Below are 21,664 nucleotides of genomic sequence, written 5' to 3' on the forward strand. Positions count from 1 at the left end.
AATTAGTTTCTTGTTTCTGGCTAATGGTTGATGGACTTTTGTTATTGATTTTTACAATAAATTTTTAATTCCTCAGCACATCAAAAACCAAAAAAGCTCATTTCAATCAGCTTCTCAGATTTTAGTTTATTTTCTCAAAAATTAATTTTTCACCTTTTCAAAAACCAGCTTAAAGTTTAGTTAGACTGCTAAAGCCAGAAAAAACCCAACCTTCCTTATCCTCGTGCGCCGGTTGAGGTTTGGTTTCCCGCGTGCTCCGTTGCCACCCGCTCGCGCTCGAGACTTCTTCAGCGACGTACGCCTTTTGGCAAAATTAAATAACTCGATTGGCAAATATGAAAATCTAAGGGAAAAATCTGGAACCCAAGTGGTGTTTTCGCTCTAATATCGAGGAGCTTCTTGGATTTTCTCTCTAAAGGTAGAGACATGTACGATAAAAGAATGTGGAGTAAAGATAATTTGCCAAACGCAAGATCCTCTTGGGATCACTTCTGTTTATATAGCAGGCATAACAAGTGGTGGATCGGTGATCAGTGAGTTCAGGTCAATAACCGTTCTACATGCAGAGCTAATCACCTATTGTGCAGGAGTGCGTGGTCACCAAGACGCGGTCATCACGGCGCCTCCAACTCCTATGGACTTGGTACTCAACGCTTGGTACTCAACGCACCCCCTGACAACTAGTCTATGAACATTGTTACAGTTACACAATTTCACTTCTTAACACACCCCCTCAATCACAGCTTGGTGATCTCAAGTTGAGATTGCGACAGATAGAAATGAGTGGTGATCTTGGCAGTGGCTTAGTGAAGACATCTGCAAGCTGATCTTTGGAGGAGATAAACCTGACTTCCATTGCCTTCCTTGCAACTTGCTCTCTGACAAAATGGAAATCCACCTCAATGTGTTTTGTTCGAGCATGAAACATGGGATTTGCAGTTAGATAGGTTGCTCCTAGGTTGTCACACCACAACAATGGCGCTTTGTGTTGAAATACACCCAATTCTTTCAGTAAAGATTGCAACCATATCAGCTCAGCTGTCACATTTGCAATAGCTTTATATTCAGCTTCAGTGCTGGATCTGGACACCGTAGCTTGCTTCCTAGAGCTCCATGACACCAAGTTTGATCCAAGAAATACTGCAAACCCGCTGGTTGATCTTCTATCATCAGGGCAACCTGCCCAGTCTGCATCTGAAAATGCACTGAGAGTACAGTGTGTTGAGCACTTCAGTTTCAGTCCAAAGTCAAGTGTTCCTTTGATGTACCTCAGCAAACGCTTGACTGCAGCCCAATGTAAATCTGTTGGTGACTGAATAAACTGACAAACTCGGTTGACTGCAAAGGACAGATCAGGCCTTGTAATAGTCAGATACTGAAGGCCTCCAACAATACTTCTGTACTGAAATCTTTCAAGTTCAGACAATTGCTTCCCTTGATCTTTGGTCAGCTTTTCACTGGGAGACATAGGTGTAGATATTGGCTTACACCTATCCATCTTGGCTCTTTTCAGAAGATCTGAAGCATACCTATTTTGACACAGCAGCACACCATCCTTTTGTGGTTTGACTTGGATACCTAGAAAGTAATCCAATTTTCCCAAATCTTTGACAGCAAACTCATTTTTCAGTTGTTGAATTAGCTTTCTTGTAGCATCAGAAGATGAACTAACAATTATGATGTCATCCACATAAATCAGCATGTAAATTGTAATGCCTCCTTGTTTGAATATGAACAATGATGCATCTGCTCTTGAAGCACTGAAGCCCAGCTCATGCAGTTTGCTTGTTAACCTTGAATGCCAAGCTCGTGGGGCCTGTTTCAGGCCATATAGAGCCTTCTTCAATCTACAAACATAACCTGATGGCTGTCCTTTATCTTCATAACCTGGAGGCTGCCGCATGTGTACTTCTTCTTTCAGAAAACCATGAAGGAATGCGTTCTGAATATCTATCTGATGCATGGACCATCCTCTAGTGACTGCTAATGACAGAATTACACGCACTGTAGTTGGTTTGACAACTGGTGAGTAGGTGTCAAGAAAATCAACTCCATATTGCTGCTTAAACCCCTTTGCTACCAGCCTAGCTTTCAGCCTTTCAACTGAACCATCAGACTTTCTCTTTACTTTATACACCCATCTACTGTCAATGAGATTTATACCTTTCTTTAGGGGCACCAGTTCCCATGTGTCATTCTTCATCAAGGCTGAGTACTCAACATCCATAGCCTGCTTCCACCCTGGATCTTTCAAAGCTTGCTGTAGGCTGCTTGGTTCAGTGACTGACAGAGCTGAAACTGCACTTGTCGGATTTTCAGCAGTGGCCACTTCAGTGTTTAAGCCATACCGAACTGTTCCATCTGTAAACCTTTTTGGTTTCACAATATTGTCACGAAGTCTGGTACGCATTGGATGGCCGGGCACTTGACCATCTGACTGTGCTTGACTTTGGTCAACATCTTCATCAGTATGGCTTGAGGTGGCAGCATTTTCTTCTGAATTTTCTGTCAGACCTGCAGGCAAGACACTACTAGGAGAGACATCAGAGTTAGGAGCAGAGTCAGTTGAGTCATTGCTAAGTTGAAAATCATTTACTACTGGTTCATGTGGGTTGTTGGATTGGATAGGTTCAATGTTCATGAGAGCGTGCTCGAGGTATACAGGCTGTTTAGTTGCAATGGGTAGCAGAGTTGGGTGATGTGTGATTTTCGGATTCAGAATTTCAGACACAGGCTGCACAGCAAAGGGAAACAAGTTTTCATCAAATATGACATCACGAGAGATGAAAATACGGCATGTAGACCTATCAAAACACTTGTACCCTTTGTGTGATGAACTGTATCCCAAGAAGACACACTGCTTGGATCTGAAATTCAGCTTCTTTGAGTTATAAGCTCTGAGGTTTGGCCAGCAGGCACAACCGAAAATACGAAGAATTTTGTAATCAGGCTTAGAACCAAAAAGCTTGTGAAGAGGTGTGTCATTGTGTATGGTGGGTGTAGGCATTCTGTTAATGAGATAACAGGCTGTGTGAAAAGCCTCATCCCAAAACCTAAGTGGCATTTTGGCCTGAGCAAGAAGAGTGAGACCAGTTTCTACTATGTGTCTGTGTTTTCGCTCAATAACACCATTCTGTTGGTGTGTGTGAGGGCAAGAGATCCTGTGTTCTATTCCTGATCTAGTGAAGTACTGATGGAGTCGATGATACTCTCCCCCCCAGTCAGACTGAACTGATCTAATCTTGGTGTTGAGCAGGGTTTCAACGTGTTTCTGAAACTGAAGAAAAACAGATTCAACTTCACTTTTGTGTTTCAGAAAGTAAATCCACACATGTTTGCTGTAGTCATCAACAAAGGACACATAGAATTTGGCATTATGAACAGAAGAAATAGCAGGGCCCCAAACATCTGTGTGTATTATTTGCAAAGGAAAGGAAGATGCATTGGTTGATGAAGAAAAAGGTAGCTGGTGTGCTTTGCCTTGCTGGCAAGCATCACAAACATATGGGGACTCTCTGTCACTAACTACAGCTAACTGATTATTCTGCAGAACTCGATTAACTATTGAAGAAGCAGGATGACCTAGCCGTCGATGCAAGTGCTCCCTTGTGACTCTGGCTGACATGAGTACCTGGCTGGGCCTTTTATTCTGAAGAATGTAGAGGCCATTCCTACATCTTCCTTGTGCCAGTGTGATCCTCGTGTTTCGATCCTTAACATAGAAAGAATTTGGATGAAACTCAACGAAGGCATTGTTATCAGTGGCCAATTTTCTAACAGACAGTAAGTGACGATTTATCTCAGGAGCATGAAGGATATGTCTCAGATATAGGGGACGAATTGAACCAGTAATAAAAGAATTTCCAACATGAGCAATTGACAAACCTGATCCACTCGCTACCTGAATGTGATCACCTCCATTGTAGTTCTCCCTTGTCGTCAGTCTTTCCAGATCGTGGGTGATGTGGTCCGTTGCTCCAGAGTCAACATACCAGTTCGGATCGACAGTGTAACCATTGGTGGAGGCTGCAGCCGCGACCTTGGTGGCGTCGTCGGCCTGGTAGCTGTGATCGAAGCGATACCAGCAGCGGAGGGCGTCATGATCGTTCTTGCCACAGACTTGGCATGTCTCCTTGTTGCCGCCGCCACGGCCGCCGCCGCGACCGCCGGGAGCTCGGTTGTTGTTGACGCGCCCCCTGCCTCGATTGTTCCGGCCGCCACCGCCGCGCCCTTGGCTTCTGTTGGCGACATTGGCCGTGATCTGAACTTCAATGTTGTTGTGCTCGATGCGCATCTCATAATTCAACATGTGAGCATACACATCGCTGACAGAGTATTGATATGTGCGTGTGGTGATGCTCATCACCAGGGAGTCGTACTCGCTCCCAAGTCCGCGCAGGAGGTAGGCGATGAACTCTTCGTCCTCAAGGGGCTTGCCGATGGCGGCTAGTGTGTCGGCGAGGCGCTTCATCTTGCGGTAGTAGTCACTGACGTTGTTGTCCTTCTTCTGGGTCGTGGCAAGCTGCATGCGTATCTGCATGATGCGCGCACGCGAGCTCGCCGCAAAGGTCTTCTCCAGCTCGCGCTAGGCTTTGACGTGAGGTGGTCACGCCGATGAGAGTGCTGAGCACCTCCTCGGTCACTGAGGAGATGATGCCGCTTAGCACGAACTGATCTTGATGGTACCAGACGGTGTAGTCCGGGTTGACGGCGAGCCTGCGACGCCCTTCTTCTTCGACATGGATTGTCTGGCTTGGTTGCGGAGTTGATCCGTCAACGTAGCCGAGAAGACCTTGGCTCCTCAGATATGGTAAGATCTGAGTCTTCCATAGGAGATAATTCTCCTGGGTTAGCTTCACATGGATCATGTGGCTGAATGATGGCGCAGGCATGGTGCCGATTTGGGCAGCAGCAGCAGACGATGAGGAATTTGCGGTGGTTGTGGAAAACGGCGATCCTGTCATGGCTAAGCAATCAGATCGTGGCTCTGATTACCATAAAAGAATGTGGAGTAAAGATAATTTGCCAAACGCAAGATCCTCTTGGGATCACTTCTGTTTATATAGCAGGCATAACAAGTGGTGGATCGGTAATCCGTGAGTTCAGGTCAATAACCGTTCTACATGCAGAGCTAATCACCTATTGTGCAGGAGTGCGTGGTCACCAAGACGCGGTCATCACGGCGCCTCCAACTCCTATGGACTTGGTACTCAACGCTTGGTACTCAACGCACCCCCTGACAACTAGTCTATGAACATTGTTACAGTTACACAATTTCACTTCTTAACATACGACACTTACTCATATTATACGATGCACCAGAAGGCCAGGTTCTCTTTAAGCAAATTAGCTAGAACGCTATTTAGCCCCTATCCATTACAATGAGCAAGTAATATCAATGTCTGACGATATAGAAAAAAAATAAGACCAGAGGGTCTCTTTTTTAATGACATATAAATTGATCCATTGAACCCTTTGATGCGACACGAATTGTTTCCTGAAAAACCCTTTTATTGTTAATTTCTTATGTGGGCGTGGTTTGATTCCATCTAGTCCGGGGAATCGGGGGCAACGACGTACCAACTGCAATGGGTGAACGCATGACTGCCAGCTAGATCTGTCATGCAAGCTTCCTTGCTTGTTCTTCTTTGGTGCGTCGGGTGGGTTTCCTTCTCACCATCCCGTGTGCACCGCGTCGGCTTAGCTGTTGGTAGGGATGTAAGTGAGTAATTCTAGATTACTATTTAGTTTATTTTTCTTAATTTAATTAAGTGAAAGCAAATCTCTAATTTATTTTTTTAATTTTGGATCTACACGGTGACCCCAAAAATGTAAACTTGCATTCTAGCTGCCAGCCTGCCACCGCCCACTCCCGAGGATCGAGGCCCCGCGCTATCGCGTTTGGTGTTTTGTGGTAGAAAGTAGACGGAAAGACTGAAAGTTGAGAGATTAGAGAATGCAATCCTTATATTCATTGATGTATTGAGTTTACAAAATATAAACATTGAATACATGAGATTGCACATGTTGGGATGTCGGTCACCCCAACGGGTGCCCTTTTAGGATTAACTGTCTAATGCAGTTATATCTCTAATTACAAGATAATTAAGTATTTTATTTACAACACTCCCTTTGATTAATTATTCCTAATTGTAAATTTCTCGTTGAAAACTCCTCTAAAATTCTGTGGGAAAAATATGACGAGAAAATAGTATATTGATATGCTATTTGTAGCGAAAATGATTATATTAGACTATAATTGTGATTTTAGTGATTACTGATAACATAGTCATTGGGACTAACATGTTTGTCAAGAATATACGCTAGTAGGTCTCATAGATGCAATACATTAAGAAGCTATCGTAGCTGGGACAAAATTTGATTCAATTGAAAAAGTTCTAGGAAAATTTGTCTCGTCAAATGGTCCGATGCAGATGAATTTGTACTCACCATGGCATTATGTCCAGAGGCTGATAGGCTCACCAGATAATCCGGTGAATAGGATATGAGACCACATGAGTGTTTCTGACAAATGGAGAGAAGGCTGATAACCTCATAGGGTAATCCGGTGATCTGCACTAGGTAATATCGGAGTATTTCCTATAGAGAAAAATACAAGTGCAGAAGACTGAAGATCAACCCATCGGATGGTCCGGTGCTTGTTTTGTGCATATTGGATTATAGCACTAGAGCATTTCTTGCAGAGACGATTGCAAGTGTTAAAGAATGAAGAACATTCTACCGGATGGTCCGGTGCTATGAAGATAAATGCACCGAAGCATTTTGCACAGAGATGTTGCAAAGGCTCAGATGACTCAAGATAACTCACCGGTAGGTACGATGATGGATTTGAAGGTACACTAAAATGTCCGGTATTCACAGAGACATTGAGTGGAGTTATAACGGCTAGTTTCTGATATTGTACTCACCAGATAATCCGGCGTTAGTGCTACTGTTCTCACCGTATCATCCGGTGTTAACAGCTTTTCTAAGTCATTGGAAAAATAGCTACCTGCCGGATTTGAGGCTATAAATACCCCTCCAGTCAGTCATTTGAAGGTGTGGCTGTAGCCATATGGGATAATATCATTCTTCTACAGCACTGTAGCTTTGGTTCACCTTTATAAATTCGGTACAACCAACAATATAAATGATGTAAAGACCACAAATCAGAACCTTTGGCAAGCAATTAATGCAAAAGAATAATAATACAGAAAAGTTGGCTTTTTAAACAAATCATTTCTGAGCATTTTTAATGAAGGGTAAGAGCATCACCAAGTACAATTTAGTTATCCAATATATGATTCTCTTGTTGACATATTCAACTAGACTATCGTGAATGTGCACATATGTTACTTAATGCAGTAGTGTTTAAAATCAAACAATAATTGAATACATGTTAAGGAACGATATTATCCATGTGAATGGATTTGATCCCGCGTTCAGGATAATTTGCTCTAATTTGAATTATTTGAGCAATAAGTTTGGCATAAGTGTGATGTCTTATATATAAGGAACATATGTGTGACTATTTTTTAATGCATCAATCAGTATTGTAGAGTACCTAGATGATCCATAAAATTACTGAATAGAGCCACATGTATGTTCTTGAATGCGTTCAAGAAACTGGGTGATACATTATGAATTTTAAGGTAGGAGGGTCTTAAAATTAAATTCCTTGCGACACATACGATACACACAAATCTGAAGATTTTTGGGGATATGTTGACTAATATAATTGTTAATAATTTTCCTTATCATCTCTAAGGTAGAGTGACCAATGCAATCATGCCAAGTCTTGGTTTGATTAAGATAAAAAAATAACATTTGGTACGCAATATATGGTACATGTTTAATGTATGTATAGTACAATCTAGATGATATATAGGGAAGCTTGCCATATCCATTGATTAAGAGGAGAAATTCTTCTTTTGTTATCATCATGGGTTTCGATATGTAAACTATTCTGACGGATATCACTATAATTTAGTAAGGTACGTGTTGAATCGAGATACTATAGAGCATCATCAATTATGACTTATGTATCCATATGAAAAGTAATTATGGCACGACCATAGCCAACAATCACTGCATCGTGTTTAGCGATTGTCAAAATATTTTCTTGTGTCTTAGTAAGAGGTGAATTATTTTGATTTCCCTAAGTATAGAATTTATGATGCATATGTCCACTAGGCACATATCTTCCTCCATTGGATTGACCCCCGTAGAAATCTATATATAAAAATAAAGAATTTAATATAAAATTCTTATCAGATATATAGAATACACATACTTTATTGTAGTATCATAGAGCTGATATAATATTATATTATAATATTTAATAGGACGTAGATAACATGATATCTAAGAAATTGAGAGACTAGATAAGGTCTCCAAACATGTCGTGCGAAGCAAATTCGACAATATGTTTTCTTGGCTCATAGGATCTTCTGGCTGCAGAAGAATCTTGTTATTACTTGGTTTTTGTGGAACATGTTGTGAACAACTAGCCTCCTTGGTGGAGTCTATTTGAATATTGAAGTGGGCTTCAAATTTTTGTCCTTGAGCAGATTGGTTACGTCCAACGGATTGTAAATATATATCAACTAAATGTCTCGGGTTTCAATATTTCTAAATGGAGTGCTTGTAATATACACACTCACGATAAAGATTAGATTTGTCAAGTTTGAAAATGCCTTGATCCTGATCCGGTATACAGGGCTTTTGATTCTTCTCGCGTTTGCGTTCACCATTGAAGTTCTTTGAATGACGTTTAATATAGCCATCGAACTTATTATTATTCAGAACATTATGATGTATTTCAGATAAATAAGCAACGTTTATTGGGCGCTAATGATGATTCCTTAGAAAGAGTTTATCATGTTTTTTAACCTAAAATAATACATTTATTGAGTCAAATTTGGTATTCTCTTGTATGATATTGTTGCTATAAGATCCTATCAGCAGGAAACATAATAGATAAAGTTATCTCTATCTTTCCTGAAAAACACAATTTTGAGCAAATTTTATGAATAACATGATTGTAATTTTCGACGAACTTAAAGTCCTATAGTAAAAAATGTGACCATTCAAAGTATGCTTCGGACAGAATGGCTACCTTCTGCTATTCATATATGGTTTTAAGAGCTAGCCATAGAGTGCTCAGATTCTCTTCCATCAGATACTCAGATTTGAGATCCGGACAGATATGATGTTTTATTTAACTTGATCTAGTAGCAGTGGATCTCCCTTTTAGGGAGGTTGGGAGTGTCGCTACTATTCTGCGGGACGCAAGACTGACCTTGACGTCCATTGGTCATGTTAGATAATTGTGACCGTCAAGCGCGAGTTTATTAAACTCTTTGTCGGTCATTGTATCATATATGGATTTGACCATAGATTTGATTAATTTACTATAGGTAAATTAAAATCATCATGGTAATATTATAATAATGATGTAAAATTTGTAAAGTCAAGTTAAGACTTGAATTACATAGTATAAGTCTCAAATTATGTAGCTAACACGTTGAAGATAATCACCAAAAATAGTATAGATCTTGCAGTAGTAGGAGACATAATTTGATATTTGTTAGTATATGTCTATATTCCTATTATCTTGTGTTATGCTAAGTAGAATATTTAAAAAAATACGTTGAATGTAATTATTATGTCAAGATGACAAAATGATATGGTCGTCGTCGAATAAGAGGGAGATCAGGGATGCTTCTGGCTTGTTCTTCTCCACGGAGTGAAAAGCGAGACGCATCTGTTCGTCGAAGATAGAGGACCCAAGATAGGTAAGTTCTTGGCGAATCCATCGATCTTACCCAGTTTGCCACCTCTGTGCTTTCTTGATTGTCGTCGGTTCTATGTTGTTTTAGCGTCAGAGCCGCCACATCGAAGGACCACTGTAGTAAGGCCGATTAGCGTTGATGAAGTGTATCGGCCTACAAGCGTTGTGTAGAGCGTGTGTCCCGGATGATCAAGGCATTCGTACCTCTGTTCTTCTGTTGTTATGATTGCTCAGTGGAGAACAAGCGTGTTGATAACGTATTGTGGTCGAAAGTAGATGGAAAGACCGAAAGCTGAGAGATAGATAATGTAATCCTTGTATTCATTGATGAATTGAGTCTACAATATTCAACATTAACTGCCTAATGCAGTTATATTTCTAATTACATAATAATTGAGAATTTTATTTACAACATGGTGGATCGGTGGAGCCAAAGCGCACGCTAGGGGGCAACGCCCTTCTGATGATTTGTGCTGCATTCTGAGGTGATGTGGCCAGCTCCGGCGGTGGAAACGGAGCCACGACACACGACGCCTGCAGATCTTCCATGGGCCCATGCGGTGGCCTCGCGGCGCCAGGCTTCGACTCCTGAAGCAACCTCGGTGCACAATCGGCCATAACATCATGTTTCGACGACCCATCCTTCATCGCAGGCGAATTGAGATGGTGTGGACGGAGTTCGATCCGTAAGCCGACAAGAGCATATAGCTATTCAGAGTAACTAATCTGATTGGCGCGCCTACATTACACTTTTTTTTTATTGCATAGAGCATGACAAAAGAAGACTAAAAAAATTAGTTCACTAATTTAAGATATCTCAATATTTATTTATGAATTTACCAATATTTAATACATTCACTTAATTATAGAGAAAATAATAGTACTTTCATGCATGCACATAATTTTAGTATGTAGACAACAATAATACAAATCTAACAAAAGAAAGATTTATCTAGCACTCTAATTCAGATCTAATTCAGATAGGGAGGATCTGTTTTTCCAAGAAAAAAACTGGACACGGAGAATCGAGCATCATCAGTTGCCATAACTACTGCAGCTGAAATCTGCACATATCAGCGGCGTTGACCTCACTTCTTACCACCAGAGTTGGAAGATGCAACCTTCTGGTCAACCTTCCGATGGGAAGGCGAACCATCTAAAAGTTTGGCCGTTCTTTCGTCTTCCTTCTTTGCCTCTTCCACAACTTTGTTGCAGAGGAAGCTTGGTTGGTTGGTAGAGGAGAGCAGTCTTGCCCACATCCTGTCAGTTATCGAAACTCTGTTCTGCTTCTCCGTTATCCTCTGGAGTGATTAAAAAAATCAGGACGAGGGACATTGGAGCAGAATACTTTATTTAATTTGTTATGCTGAACACAGTAAAACATAATCCAATGTCCTACCAAGGGGCGACTTACATAAAAGGGGATATAGCAATGCCGACTGTTTACTTGACCGATAGTGAAACCAGTATATCCAGCCATGGCTCCATGGACCACACTGTGAGCCAACAGCGTGCAATAGACATTATCAGAAGCATTGCTAGGGATTGCACGTATCATGTATGTCGGATCTGCAATAGAAGAATAACATCTGAGATTTGTTACTCTGAAACTAGCAAGTTGAGATCCTGAAGCATAGAAGCAAAGAAACCCACTGACCTATGTACTTCAGATTTATGGTCATCTTGTTTTTCTTGAAATACTCCTGAATTCATGAGTAAAACACTGATTAAGCAGGTACTTATATTGCAGATCTTTAGATGAGAGTGAAACATAGGCATGCATACAGTATCAATGGTGTCGTCTAATGCAGAAAAGAGCCAGAGGAAGTAAAAACAACAAACAACAACTAGATAGTAGAGAAAAATAGGAGATGCAAGTGGAATTTCCAAGTCTCACATTTATCTTTTGAGATAACCAAAGACCAACGTCAAGAAGCAGCTCATTGCCTGAAGCATCTTTCCCAATTGACTGCATGGTTTCCGTGATAAGTTTCTGTCCGGCACCCTCAGCAACAACAATAACCATGTGACCGTTGTCCTTCAGACGCTTTTCTATATATCTGAAAAGCCCACCTTCACCTTCCAGATAGAAAGGTGACTCTGGAATCAAACAACAATCCTGACAAAAAGAAATGTTTGAGCCTTATTCTAGTATGTAAACATGAAAATACACTTCAAATATTTTCAGCTTGATGGAGATGTGAACATACCACGTCCCTGCTAGCCAGAGTCGCATAATGTGCGATGAAACCTGCATCAGTAAAAAAATCATTAGTCAAATTTAGGGTATAAAGGAACAAGTGAATGGACAAGTTTGTTACCCAGGAAATTACTAAGGGGGTGTTTGGATGAAAACTGTTGGGATTTACTTCAAATTTGAATTAGATTCCAAGGACCCCCCTATCCATACAGGCCTTAAGAAGCATAGGCACGTTTAGTTAATGACCTATAAAGTGCTTTGCGTCTACAAAGAAGAAAAATGATCTAAATGCAGCCTAAAAGGAAGTGGAACACCCACAACTCAATAAGATTATATATGTCAGCCATTGCCATATTTCTACTTACAAAAGCATGAAACATGACAAGCAACAATTTGCCATGGCAGCATAAGACATGCATATCTATACACATATAAATTCAAAGAGATTGGAAAAAGGTTATTTGAATTTCCATAGAACTGTATATAACACTTAAGGTTGTTAAATGCAATAAGCAATACTAAAATTCATCAGGAAACTGATTATAACAGAAAGTCATTTAAGATTTTCATAGAAGAACTGAAGTTTCTCAAAGGTGCCCCACACATATTGAAGTGTTACTAGCATGACATATCAGTTTCTCTGAGAAGCTTACCACTATGTCGGCCCATTAGCTTAACAAGACCTATACCATTCTCAGCGCTTACAGCTTCCACATGAGCAGCATTTATTGCACGTTGAGCCTCCTCGACTGCTGTGTCGAAACCAAATGACTTGTCAATTACCTGAAACATAGGTAATAATGAGTTCATGCATATAAGGTAGATGTAACCTTTCACCAAAATATCACTACAATGTGGAAACGTGCATTACTGGGATGTCGTTGTCAATAGTTTTTGGAATGCCAGCAACAGCAACTTTAAGACCACGTCTTTTAACTTCCTGAAGAAGATTCAAGTAAAGAGTAACTTATAAACATATTTCAGGAATTGGTTTGATAGTATATGATTGATTGTCTATCAATATGCCATTAGGTAAAGGGTATAATTCAAACAGATCTGAGAACACTTTCAGCGAATATAGAATTGTGCGTACTTCAAAAATCACACCAGCACCCCTTTGAGTACCGTCACCACCAATTACATAGACCTGAACAAAGCACCAAAGAGTAAAATCATTAATCAGTGTACAAGATTAACTGTCTCAGCTTTGTCAAAGAATCTTCATGGTGCCAATAGATTTAAGAGAAGAACAAAGTGATAACAGAAAAGAGAGAAAAGGACAGAGTAGAAATGCTATTTTCTTTCCTTTACCTGATTTATGCCACGGTCTTGAATGCTGTCAACTATCTTCATGGTGTCATGGCCTCCTCGTGATGATCCGAGAATAGTTCCACCCCTTTTGTGAATGTCATTTACACTCTTTGGAGTCAAGTTGATGGTGTTGCGAGCGTAGAAGCCTCTGTACCCACCCTGTGTTAAAAATAAACATAAGGACACCAAATACTAATTATGTTGTGTTTTCCGCGGTCATTGTGATTATTTTATGATTATATTGGTGATAATTCAGCAAAAGGGGGTTATTCTGAGCAGGCTCAATGGACTCCTATGTCCCTGTTCCCACATACCAAAAGCTTGTGGTTGTAGTACAGTAGTTGAAAGAACTGGTTATAGATTTATGGCAAAAACCAACAACACACATTTGGTAGACAGGATTTGGTGGTATTTGGCTCGATAGATTGAATCATCAAACTGGTAAAGAAAAAGTCATTCATTACCCAAACGTTCTTCTTTATATGCATTCATTGCGCAAACTTTAGCTTGTGTCTGATGCATCATCCTGATTGACAGGTTCATGCAACTGGAATAATGTAAAAGAAATACTACTATGTGATAACAGTTAGTCCAGAATAAATTCAGCTAAATTTCAGGAAAGAAGAAACTTGCAGAACCCCAGGGGGAAAATGATGGGTGCATACTTCATGTGGACTTCATGATGCGATGTAATGTTTTACCTGAATTCCGAGTATCTTGCTGACACCATACATGTCAGATAAACCGCATACAATTTCCCTAATCACAGTATTAAGTCCAGGGCACAATCCGCCGCAGGTGACAATGCATGCATGTACCTCATCCGATTCGAAATAAACCTAACCAAGACAATCACAAGGTTAGAAGAAAGCTTACAAGGTTAATCATATTATCTTTGCCATTGTTGATTGCTTCGTTGGTGTACAAAAAACACAAGATTTATATACCCTTTGGCGAGGTCCAGCACGACGGAAGTGGTTCCCTCTTGGGCCATTCTTGTGAACAACAATCTGCATTGAACAATAGTACGCAGTCACATGAAAATAACACAAATACTTCTAGAAGTAAAGTATTTCTTAACACAAAGGAAATGCCAGTGGACAAGTTCATAAAAAAATCACCTTCTGGCAGACGGTGTCATCTGGGTTCACAAAGTACTGCCTGAAAACAAAACAAAAATTACTTTCAAGTTAGCAACAATATGAAAAAAAGAGGAAGAAAGTCAGCTAATCAAGTAAGCAAGTTCAATCTTACTTCACAACCGAGTATGCTGGGTTATCCTGCAATGGGTTTGGGTAGGTCTGCAGCATCAAATGAAAAATTCATCATGATCACAAAGAGACTGGTTATTATTAGTATCTCTAAAAGATTCACCGTTGCCTCCGTAACTAATCATAAATCACCTATTGCCTCCGTAACTAATCATAAATCACCTAATGCCTCCGTAACTAATCACAAATCACCTATTGCCTCCGTGACAAATCACTTAATCTGCCTCACCAAATTAGAAACACGAAAAGAGGAAAAGTGTAGTGCATGTGACCACTCAAAAAGGTGACGCCAAAAAATAAGGTCACCACAATTCGAATCACCAAAAGAGCCCAAGCCATGACGCAAATAACTAACGACCAAAATTAAATAACAAAAGCTGCTACCTACTTTCGCACGGAATCACCATCAGATTCCACATTCCCGCACGATCCCGCGCTCCCTCACCACGCCACACACCGGCGGTCTCGCCCAGACGCAGCAGCGATCGATCAACCGATCCCCGCTCTACCCCCCAGATCGTCGTCCCCAAGGAACCGCGGCACTCACCGGGAGATCGGGGAGGTAGTCGGACACGTGCGGCACGTCCTCGAGGACGTACCCAGCCTCGCCATCCACTACCTTGGCCGCCGCCGCCCCGTCCATCGCCTCACCCCGCCGGTTCCTCTCCGGCTCCCACGCGCGGCCCCGCGGCGTGTCTCGGCGGTCGACCAGGTGATGGTGGGGGTGGTGCAGGTGGGCCCGCGGGCTCGGCACGGTGATGGGCACGGGCGCGGTGGGTCTGGGGTTCTCGGAGTCCGAGTCAGCAGCGCGGGGAGCCGCCAGCTGCGCCATGGGAGGAGGATGAGGAAGAGAGATCCATTTTGGACGGGGTTCGGGTGGCTTTGTGGGGGTTTGTGCGGTGATGGCGACGGCGGCGACCGGGGGCGCGTGACGACGAGGGGTGACGGCGACCGGAGGAGGAGACGAGCGAATTGGATGCGAGCGAGAACGACGATGCGATGCCTATGGAGAAGTGGGGGACGGGAGAGATGCGCGGTCTGACACTTGGTGGTGGGGCCGGGCGTCTTCCAGATGGAGGGGGGCCAGGCCGCGAGACTCGTGCTCTCTTGCAACTGGAATGTGCAGGGTGTGTTGCGTCCCGCAGATTTATTCTGCAGAGTTATATCATATAAGCAGTTGAGTGAAAGTAAATAGAATAAAATTATATTTATTGAAAAAAATAATATTTATTTAATTGTATCGGTTTAGATAGGATGAGTTGAATTTTTATTTAATTGACTAAATTTAAGATGATTTTTTTTATATTAACAATAAGTCTACCTAACTGAGTGGATGTAGAGCCGAGTTTGCATTTACAAGGCCAGACTACGGAGTGAAATTTGCCTTCGAATCAAGTTTCACTCACAGGTAACGATGAGGCTGTATATTTATATCTTCTGGGTCATATCACAACAGTAAATACAAATAACCAAACGATAAAAGTATTTTTTTTAAACTTAGTTACGTAACCACATGTTGCAACGAGGACCAAATATTTTTCACAATATATCATGTGTCGCAATCCGCTTAATATTTTCACATCCAACAAATTCTGTTGCAAGAAGCACCGACATCCATCAGAAAGAGGCCAAAGAAAGAAAAGAAATCATAATACCTTATCTTGTAGTGACTTTGCTCGGCCCCAAATTAGCTTTATGGTGCGAACTGCGAAATTGCATCTCTATTCAAAATCCCTGGACTTGTGTAATACTGTCAACTGTGATGGAACTTTAAAAAAGTATAATAAGTAATTTATTGCAGATTACTTACTTTATCCCAGAAAGCGGCAACATGGTCTCTGTTCTTGGGGAAATCCTACAGAACACCAACAACTATGTCATGCCAATGTATGCTAATGAGATAAAGGAGCAGCTTCAGAGAAAGAAAATGAAGATGTGAAATAACTGGAGTTCAATACGACAACAAATACTACTATACCATGGACCAAAGATGTATACCACGAAGATTTTTTCCCAAAAGGATTTTTTGTGTAGCTAAGAAAAAGATACACACTTAACAGAAACCGAGAACATCCAACCATTTAAGATACAAGCTACTCGTGCAATTTTATGTTTACTACTTGGTTGTTGTGCTAAGCTTTCAAATAGATTCTCATACAACTCATGAATTCTGGATCCTGGGTTTCTAAAAAGTGAAAGTATCCCATGTAACAGGAACAACAATATGACATAATTTCTAGGAAAATGATAGGTGATAGCATCAGGTAAATAAACTTACAAACATAAGAGTTCAATTTTGACTCTGGAAACAAACGAATTATCCATGAAGCATGCATTCTACTAATTCAAACTTTGATGCTATACTAACATGATCATGCATATAAGTACGACATGTGAACAAAGGAAACAAAAAACGGACGCAAACAATTCTACTGTTCACCTTAAGACCTATATGATGTCCGAGTACAGTGGCAAAGAAAGCAGTTGGGTGCGATGGTTGAGGTCACAGCCTTGAGCCCTGTCTCCATCCTTAATTTAAAAGATTCAGAGTTCCCCTACTGGTCCCTCTTTTATCCAACTATGGTAAGTTGACACAAAATTGGAGGGAAGAGACAAAAGGACAAAATACAGACCTTATCTATTTTGAGAGTTCGGCGATGAACATGCGTCTAAAGTTGATTGAAGAACAGAATTCTCTTGAACACTTGGTAGACTTCTCCAACTGCACCTTAGGAGGCGAGAACAACGGCCAGCCTCGAAGATCTGCAAGACAAAAAACAGGTTTATTTCGTGATAACGGAAGTTCTTTCCCTTGTCCAATAACACCACCTATCAGCCTATATCACAACTGAAAAAAATACCTACATTTGACATGACATTCATTTTTCAGTCTCACTATTTGCCTTTGCAGCAGTTTGAGCGAGCGCAACAACAGCGTCTGGGATTTTGAGGGGTTGGATTGGGCCGGACATGGTCATGATATCCCTTGCAGTTTCTGCACTGTCCTTGTTGGTAACATGGTCGTATCTTTTAGATGCATTCATCTCCAACTGCAAGCAGGGGCTGAGTCGCGTTGGAAAAAAAGGGGAAAAGAAATTCAACTGTAGCCGCGCCTTAATTCGGTACCAAGAAGCCAATGGTGTCGAGATGGACCTTTGCGCACCGAAGAAGAAGAACCTAATCACATAGAACAATGCTGATCAGATTACATTAGCAGGGCAGCATACAGTGACGGATTAGACAGGCAAAGTAGGTAGGATGAATTTTAAAACGAGATTAAAAAAACACTTCAATTAAAATAATAGTTAAGCGAAGCGAACAGGTCCTCAACATAAGTCGATAAAATCATATGAACCTGTAAAATAGAAAAAAACCGAAAGTAAACATATATGCAAATATGCAATTAAGCAAAGTAATCAAATGTAACCAAAGACAATAGAAGTAATTAAGTAAAGAAACTTACAGAACCACAACCACTAATTATGTCTAGAACTAGATGGCTTAGGCAAATTCATCTTTCTTATTTTCATGTCTTGAAACCGGTTCTTAATAGCATTAGAATATAGTCCTCTGAATAAATACCGCTTAATATAGCACAACATCAAGTCATTGAGCCAAACATCGCATAACCTGTTGCGCAAATCAGTTTTGATGGTGTTCATGGCCAAGAAAACTCTTTCAACAAATGTTGTTGCAACTGGTAGTACCAATGCTAACTCAATAAGGTGGTATACCAATAGAAACACAATATATCTTAGAGTTTCTACCATCTTCATTGCTAGACTTGCAAGATCGTGACAACCAATAAAATCTTCAATTCTTCGAACATGAAGAATGAATGTTTCATGTTGATCTTTTATAACGGCACAATTGCTGATAGAGAATCTATGTCATATATCTCCGTAAATCTAGCAATCTTGTTCACATCAAACTTAGAGAATCTGTCTCTTACATCAAGACAAGAAAAACATATAAGCAACTCTGAAGATAGCTCACTGAAACGATGAGTCATCTCTATGTTTATAGCATCAAGAGCTGCATAAAAGGTGTCAACACGATAATGACAGTCTTGAGTGACACTGATCTTATTACGCCTTGATTGGCCCCATCTTGGTACTGCTTCATCCATATTTGGAATTGATATCTTATTTTGTTCACAAATGTTTTGACTTCCGCAAACAATGGCTCCTGTCACGTCCCAAATTTTTAATCACGTATTTAAGCAAGATCATGCTTCTTAAGCATTGTACTTAATTTTGTATAATGATAATTCAGAATGCTAATGCATTTCGTTAAAAAATTATTCGAGTGAGAGAAGAAAATTGGGATAGAAAAGAATAAAAATTACATTGAAAATACCCATTTTCTCTAACATATGGCCCCACCATCCCACCCACTCCCTCTCTCAAGTGGGCAGCACCCCACCTGCCCTCTCTCTCTCCTCCCTCACTCCACACGTTCCCCCAAGCTACAGCAGCAGCTCCCCTCCCTCTCTCCCTCTCTCACTCAAGCATTCTCTCCTTTTCTTTTCAAAATCCGAGCTCAAGTGGAGGATTCAAGGTATGCATGTGGTACCGTTGCATTCTCTAGCACATGAGCTACTCATCTATCCAATTCATTTTCGTTTTTGTGGAAGAATCGAGTAGTTCTTGAAGTTTTTGGTGTTCTTGAGCTTTTTGAGCAAAAATGGAGTTTTGGTCGAATTTGAGCTATAGAGTCGTGTTGGTAGTTGATGAACAAGTTCTAGTACCCTTGTACTATCCCTAACATGTTCCCTTTAGGCTTGGAAAAGATCGCAACTTGAATCAACCAAAAATCCACTCGAAGACAGCTTTTCTGGACTGACTCGGATACTCCGGACTCACCCAGATACTCCGGGTTCAGCAGAAATAGTTCATTGAATTGTGTTCAAAATTGGTTAGGGTTTAGGGTGCGATTTTGGTTTAGGATCTCTTGGATAAGGCATGTGCACGTTTATGTAGCACAGATTTGTAAAATAAGTCAAATCACCCGAGGGAAAAATCGTGAAGAACCAAAGTCTGTATCACTCGGATAATCCGAGCAAACCCGGAGACTCCGAGTAGTTATGTGATCGTGTAGCCGAGAGCTTCGTTTCGAACCTCACTCGGAGTGTCCGGTATATCCTGGATAGCTCGGACCAACCCGGAGGTTCCGGGTTAAGTTAAAATAATGGCTAACCGAGAGTCTTCACCGGAGGATGGCCCGGATACTCCGAAACTCGGACATTCCAGATTCACCTGGATACTCCGGGCCAGTCAAATAAAAAGCAGTAACCGAGCACCTCTTCCAGAAGTTCACCCGGAGGGTCCGAGCCCGGATATTCTGAACCATTCCAGATACTCCGGATGGCTGTTAATTTTCGGATTTCGTTTAGATCATTTAGTATTGCATTGATTCACATATCTTATGCTTCTAGCATGTTGTTAAGCATTGTGGCATGCCTCATTGCATTCATTCATGCTAATCATTGCACGCGTTCTTATTTAGCTAAGAAGGAGCCGGAGCGGGAGGCGACAGTGGTCGAATACAACTCCGATCTTCCGGATTTCAACGAGTGTTGCGTGGGTATCTATAGGCAGCTACTTGAGCAGCAAGGCAAGTATCTATCATATTGCAACTTTATCGAATTGAATGAAATCTAAATATTGATAAACTATGCTTATATATAGGTTTGCATGTATAGGGAGTCGATATCAGGTTTTTATGAGTAGAGCCTATGTTGATTGCATAATTCCTACCTTGAATTGTTCATTTATATTCTTGTAGCCTTGGTAATATGATAAATATCTAAAAGTCGATCAAAATGCTTAGCAATGTATAGGTCCTCGATAGAAGACGAGCAATGGTTCGACTATTTTTTGTGAGCTTATGGCTTACTACTTATTCACTTATGTGGTTATGTGGATGTTTGTTGGATGAGTGGTGAGTATGCGACGAGATATGGGCGGTGTTAGGGGTGACGTCTGGCTCGAAGGAAAGTCCTGGGGCAGTCCGGGAGAGGAACCCGGGCACCGTAGACCGCTTGCATCGTTTAAGGCCGATCGTCAGGGTAATTGGTTTTAGCACTTACCTTACTCACCACATGCCGATCTAATGGTAAGGCGAGCCGAATACCTTCGCAGCTGTGGCTTTATGGGTCTGAACATCGACGGTGTGAGCGGGCTAGCTTGTAAGTGGTACTGGTTTACTCCGGGAGTAGTTCTAGTACTGCCGCGCTGAGCGATGCATGATCCACACGGTTGGGGCTGGTTGGGAAAGGTTGTCATGAGTACCCCTTGTGTGCACTTTAGTGGGTGGCACAAATCGTATGGTCCTCGTGTCATGTAGATCCAGGAGTATCCCTTGCAGTGTGTATAAACAGTTCGAACTGCCGCGCTCTTGTTCATGAGCATGCTATTGTTTCATTTGAACCCGGCCGTAGAGTTTTCGTATGTGGTTGATAGTTCGATTATGTGGTTGATGGTTCGGTTATTATAGTGATAGATGAGTTGGTTCAGTTTACTTATATGTTAAAGTACTTAGGTTACATTTATGTTACAATTTCATTTATCTTTAGTTGGTTATTGCAGGATAGAATGGCATGTTTGGTTAAGTTTAGGTGCTCACACATATACATCTAGGTTGCTTACCGTATATGTTTTACTTAACCTTATGACTTGTCCTTGCTAACAGCTCAATGCGTAATTCTTGAAGTCAGAATATTATATATCCATATTGTATAAATCTTGCGAGTATCTTCGTACTCAGGGTGTTGCCTTTAAATTATTGCAGGTATTGCTGCTGCTGTGGATGAGGCTATTTTTGGCTACTTCATGCTTGCCGATCAGGGTGACGGGCAAGAGTAGTACATCTTACTCTAAAGGTGGCGTGTTGAGACGGTGCCTAAGGGCATGTGGCGCTGTTTTCTTTTGTTGTTCATAAGTTTAACTTTCCGCTGCGTAGTTTTTTTGTTAGGAGTTGAGGGGTTTTGTCTCCTTCTAGCTCGCTTTTATTGTAAATTGAAATCAGTTGCATGCTTAATACTTGTAATATAAATATTTATTACTCACTCTTTATTAAGCTATGTTG

General features: G+C 41.1%; 1 protein-coding gene across 1 annotated transcript; it reads right to left on the minus strand.

The window, feature by feature from the left end:
* Nucleotides 1–10,093: 10,093 nt before the first annotated feature.
* Nucleotides 10,094–15,586, minus strand: LOC133926253 (ATP-dependent 6-phosphofructokinase 7-like). Its single transcript, XM_062372083.1, has 14 exons — nucleotides 15,123–15,586; nucleotides 14,559–14,605; nucleotides 14,426–14,465; nucleotides 14,252–14,314; nucleotides 14,006–14,143; nucleotides 13,305–13,463; nucleotides 13,087–13,140; nucleotides 12,865–12,933; nucleotides 12,647–12,776; nucleotides 12,004–12,044; nucleotides 11,691–11,912; nucleotides 11,451–11,496; nucleotides 11,208–11,362; nucleotides 10,094–11,094 (listed from the first exon to the last, which is right to left on the minus strand). The coding sequence occupies exons 1-14, from the start codon at nucleotides 15,405–15,407 to the stop codon at nucleotides 10,882–10,884; spliced, it is 1,662 nt and encodes a 553-aa protein (XP_062228067.1). The 5' UTR covers nucleotides 15,408–15,586; the 3' UTR covers nucleotides 10,094–10,881.
* Nucleotides 15,587–21,664: the final 6,078 nt, after the last annotated feature.

This window comes from Phragmites australis, chromosome 8 (assembly GCF_958298935.1).
Source record: "Phragmites australis chromosome 8, lpPhrAust1.1, whole genome shotgun sequence".
NCBI classification, from domain to species: domain Eukaryota; kingdom Viridiplantae; phylum Streptophyta; class Magnoliopsida; order Poales; family Poaceae; genus Phragmites; species Phragmites australis.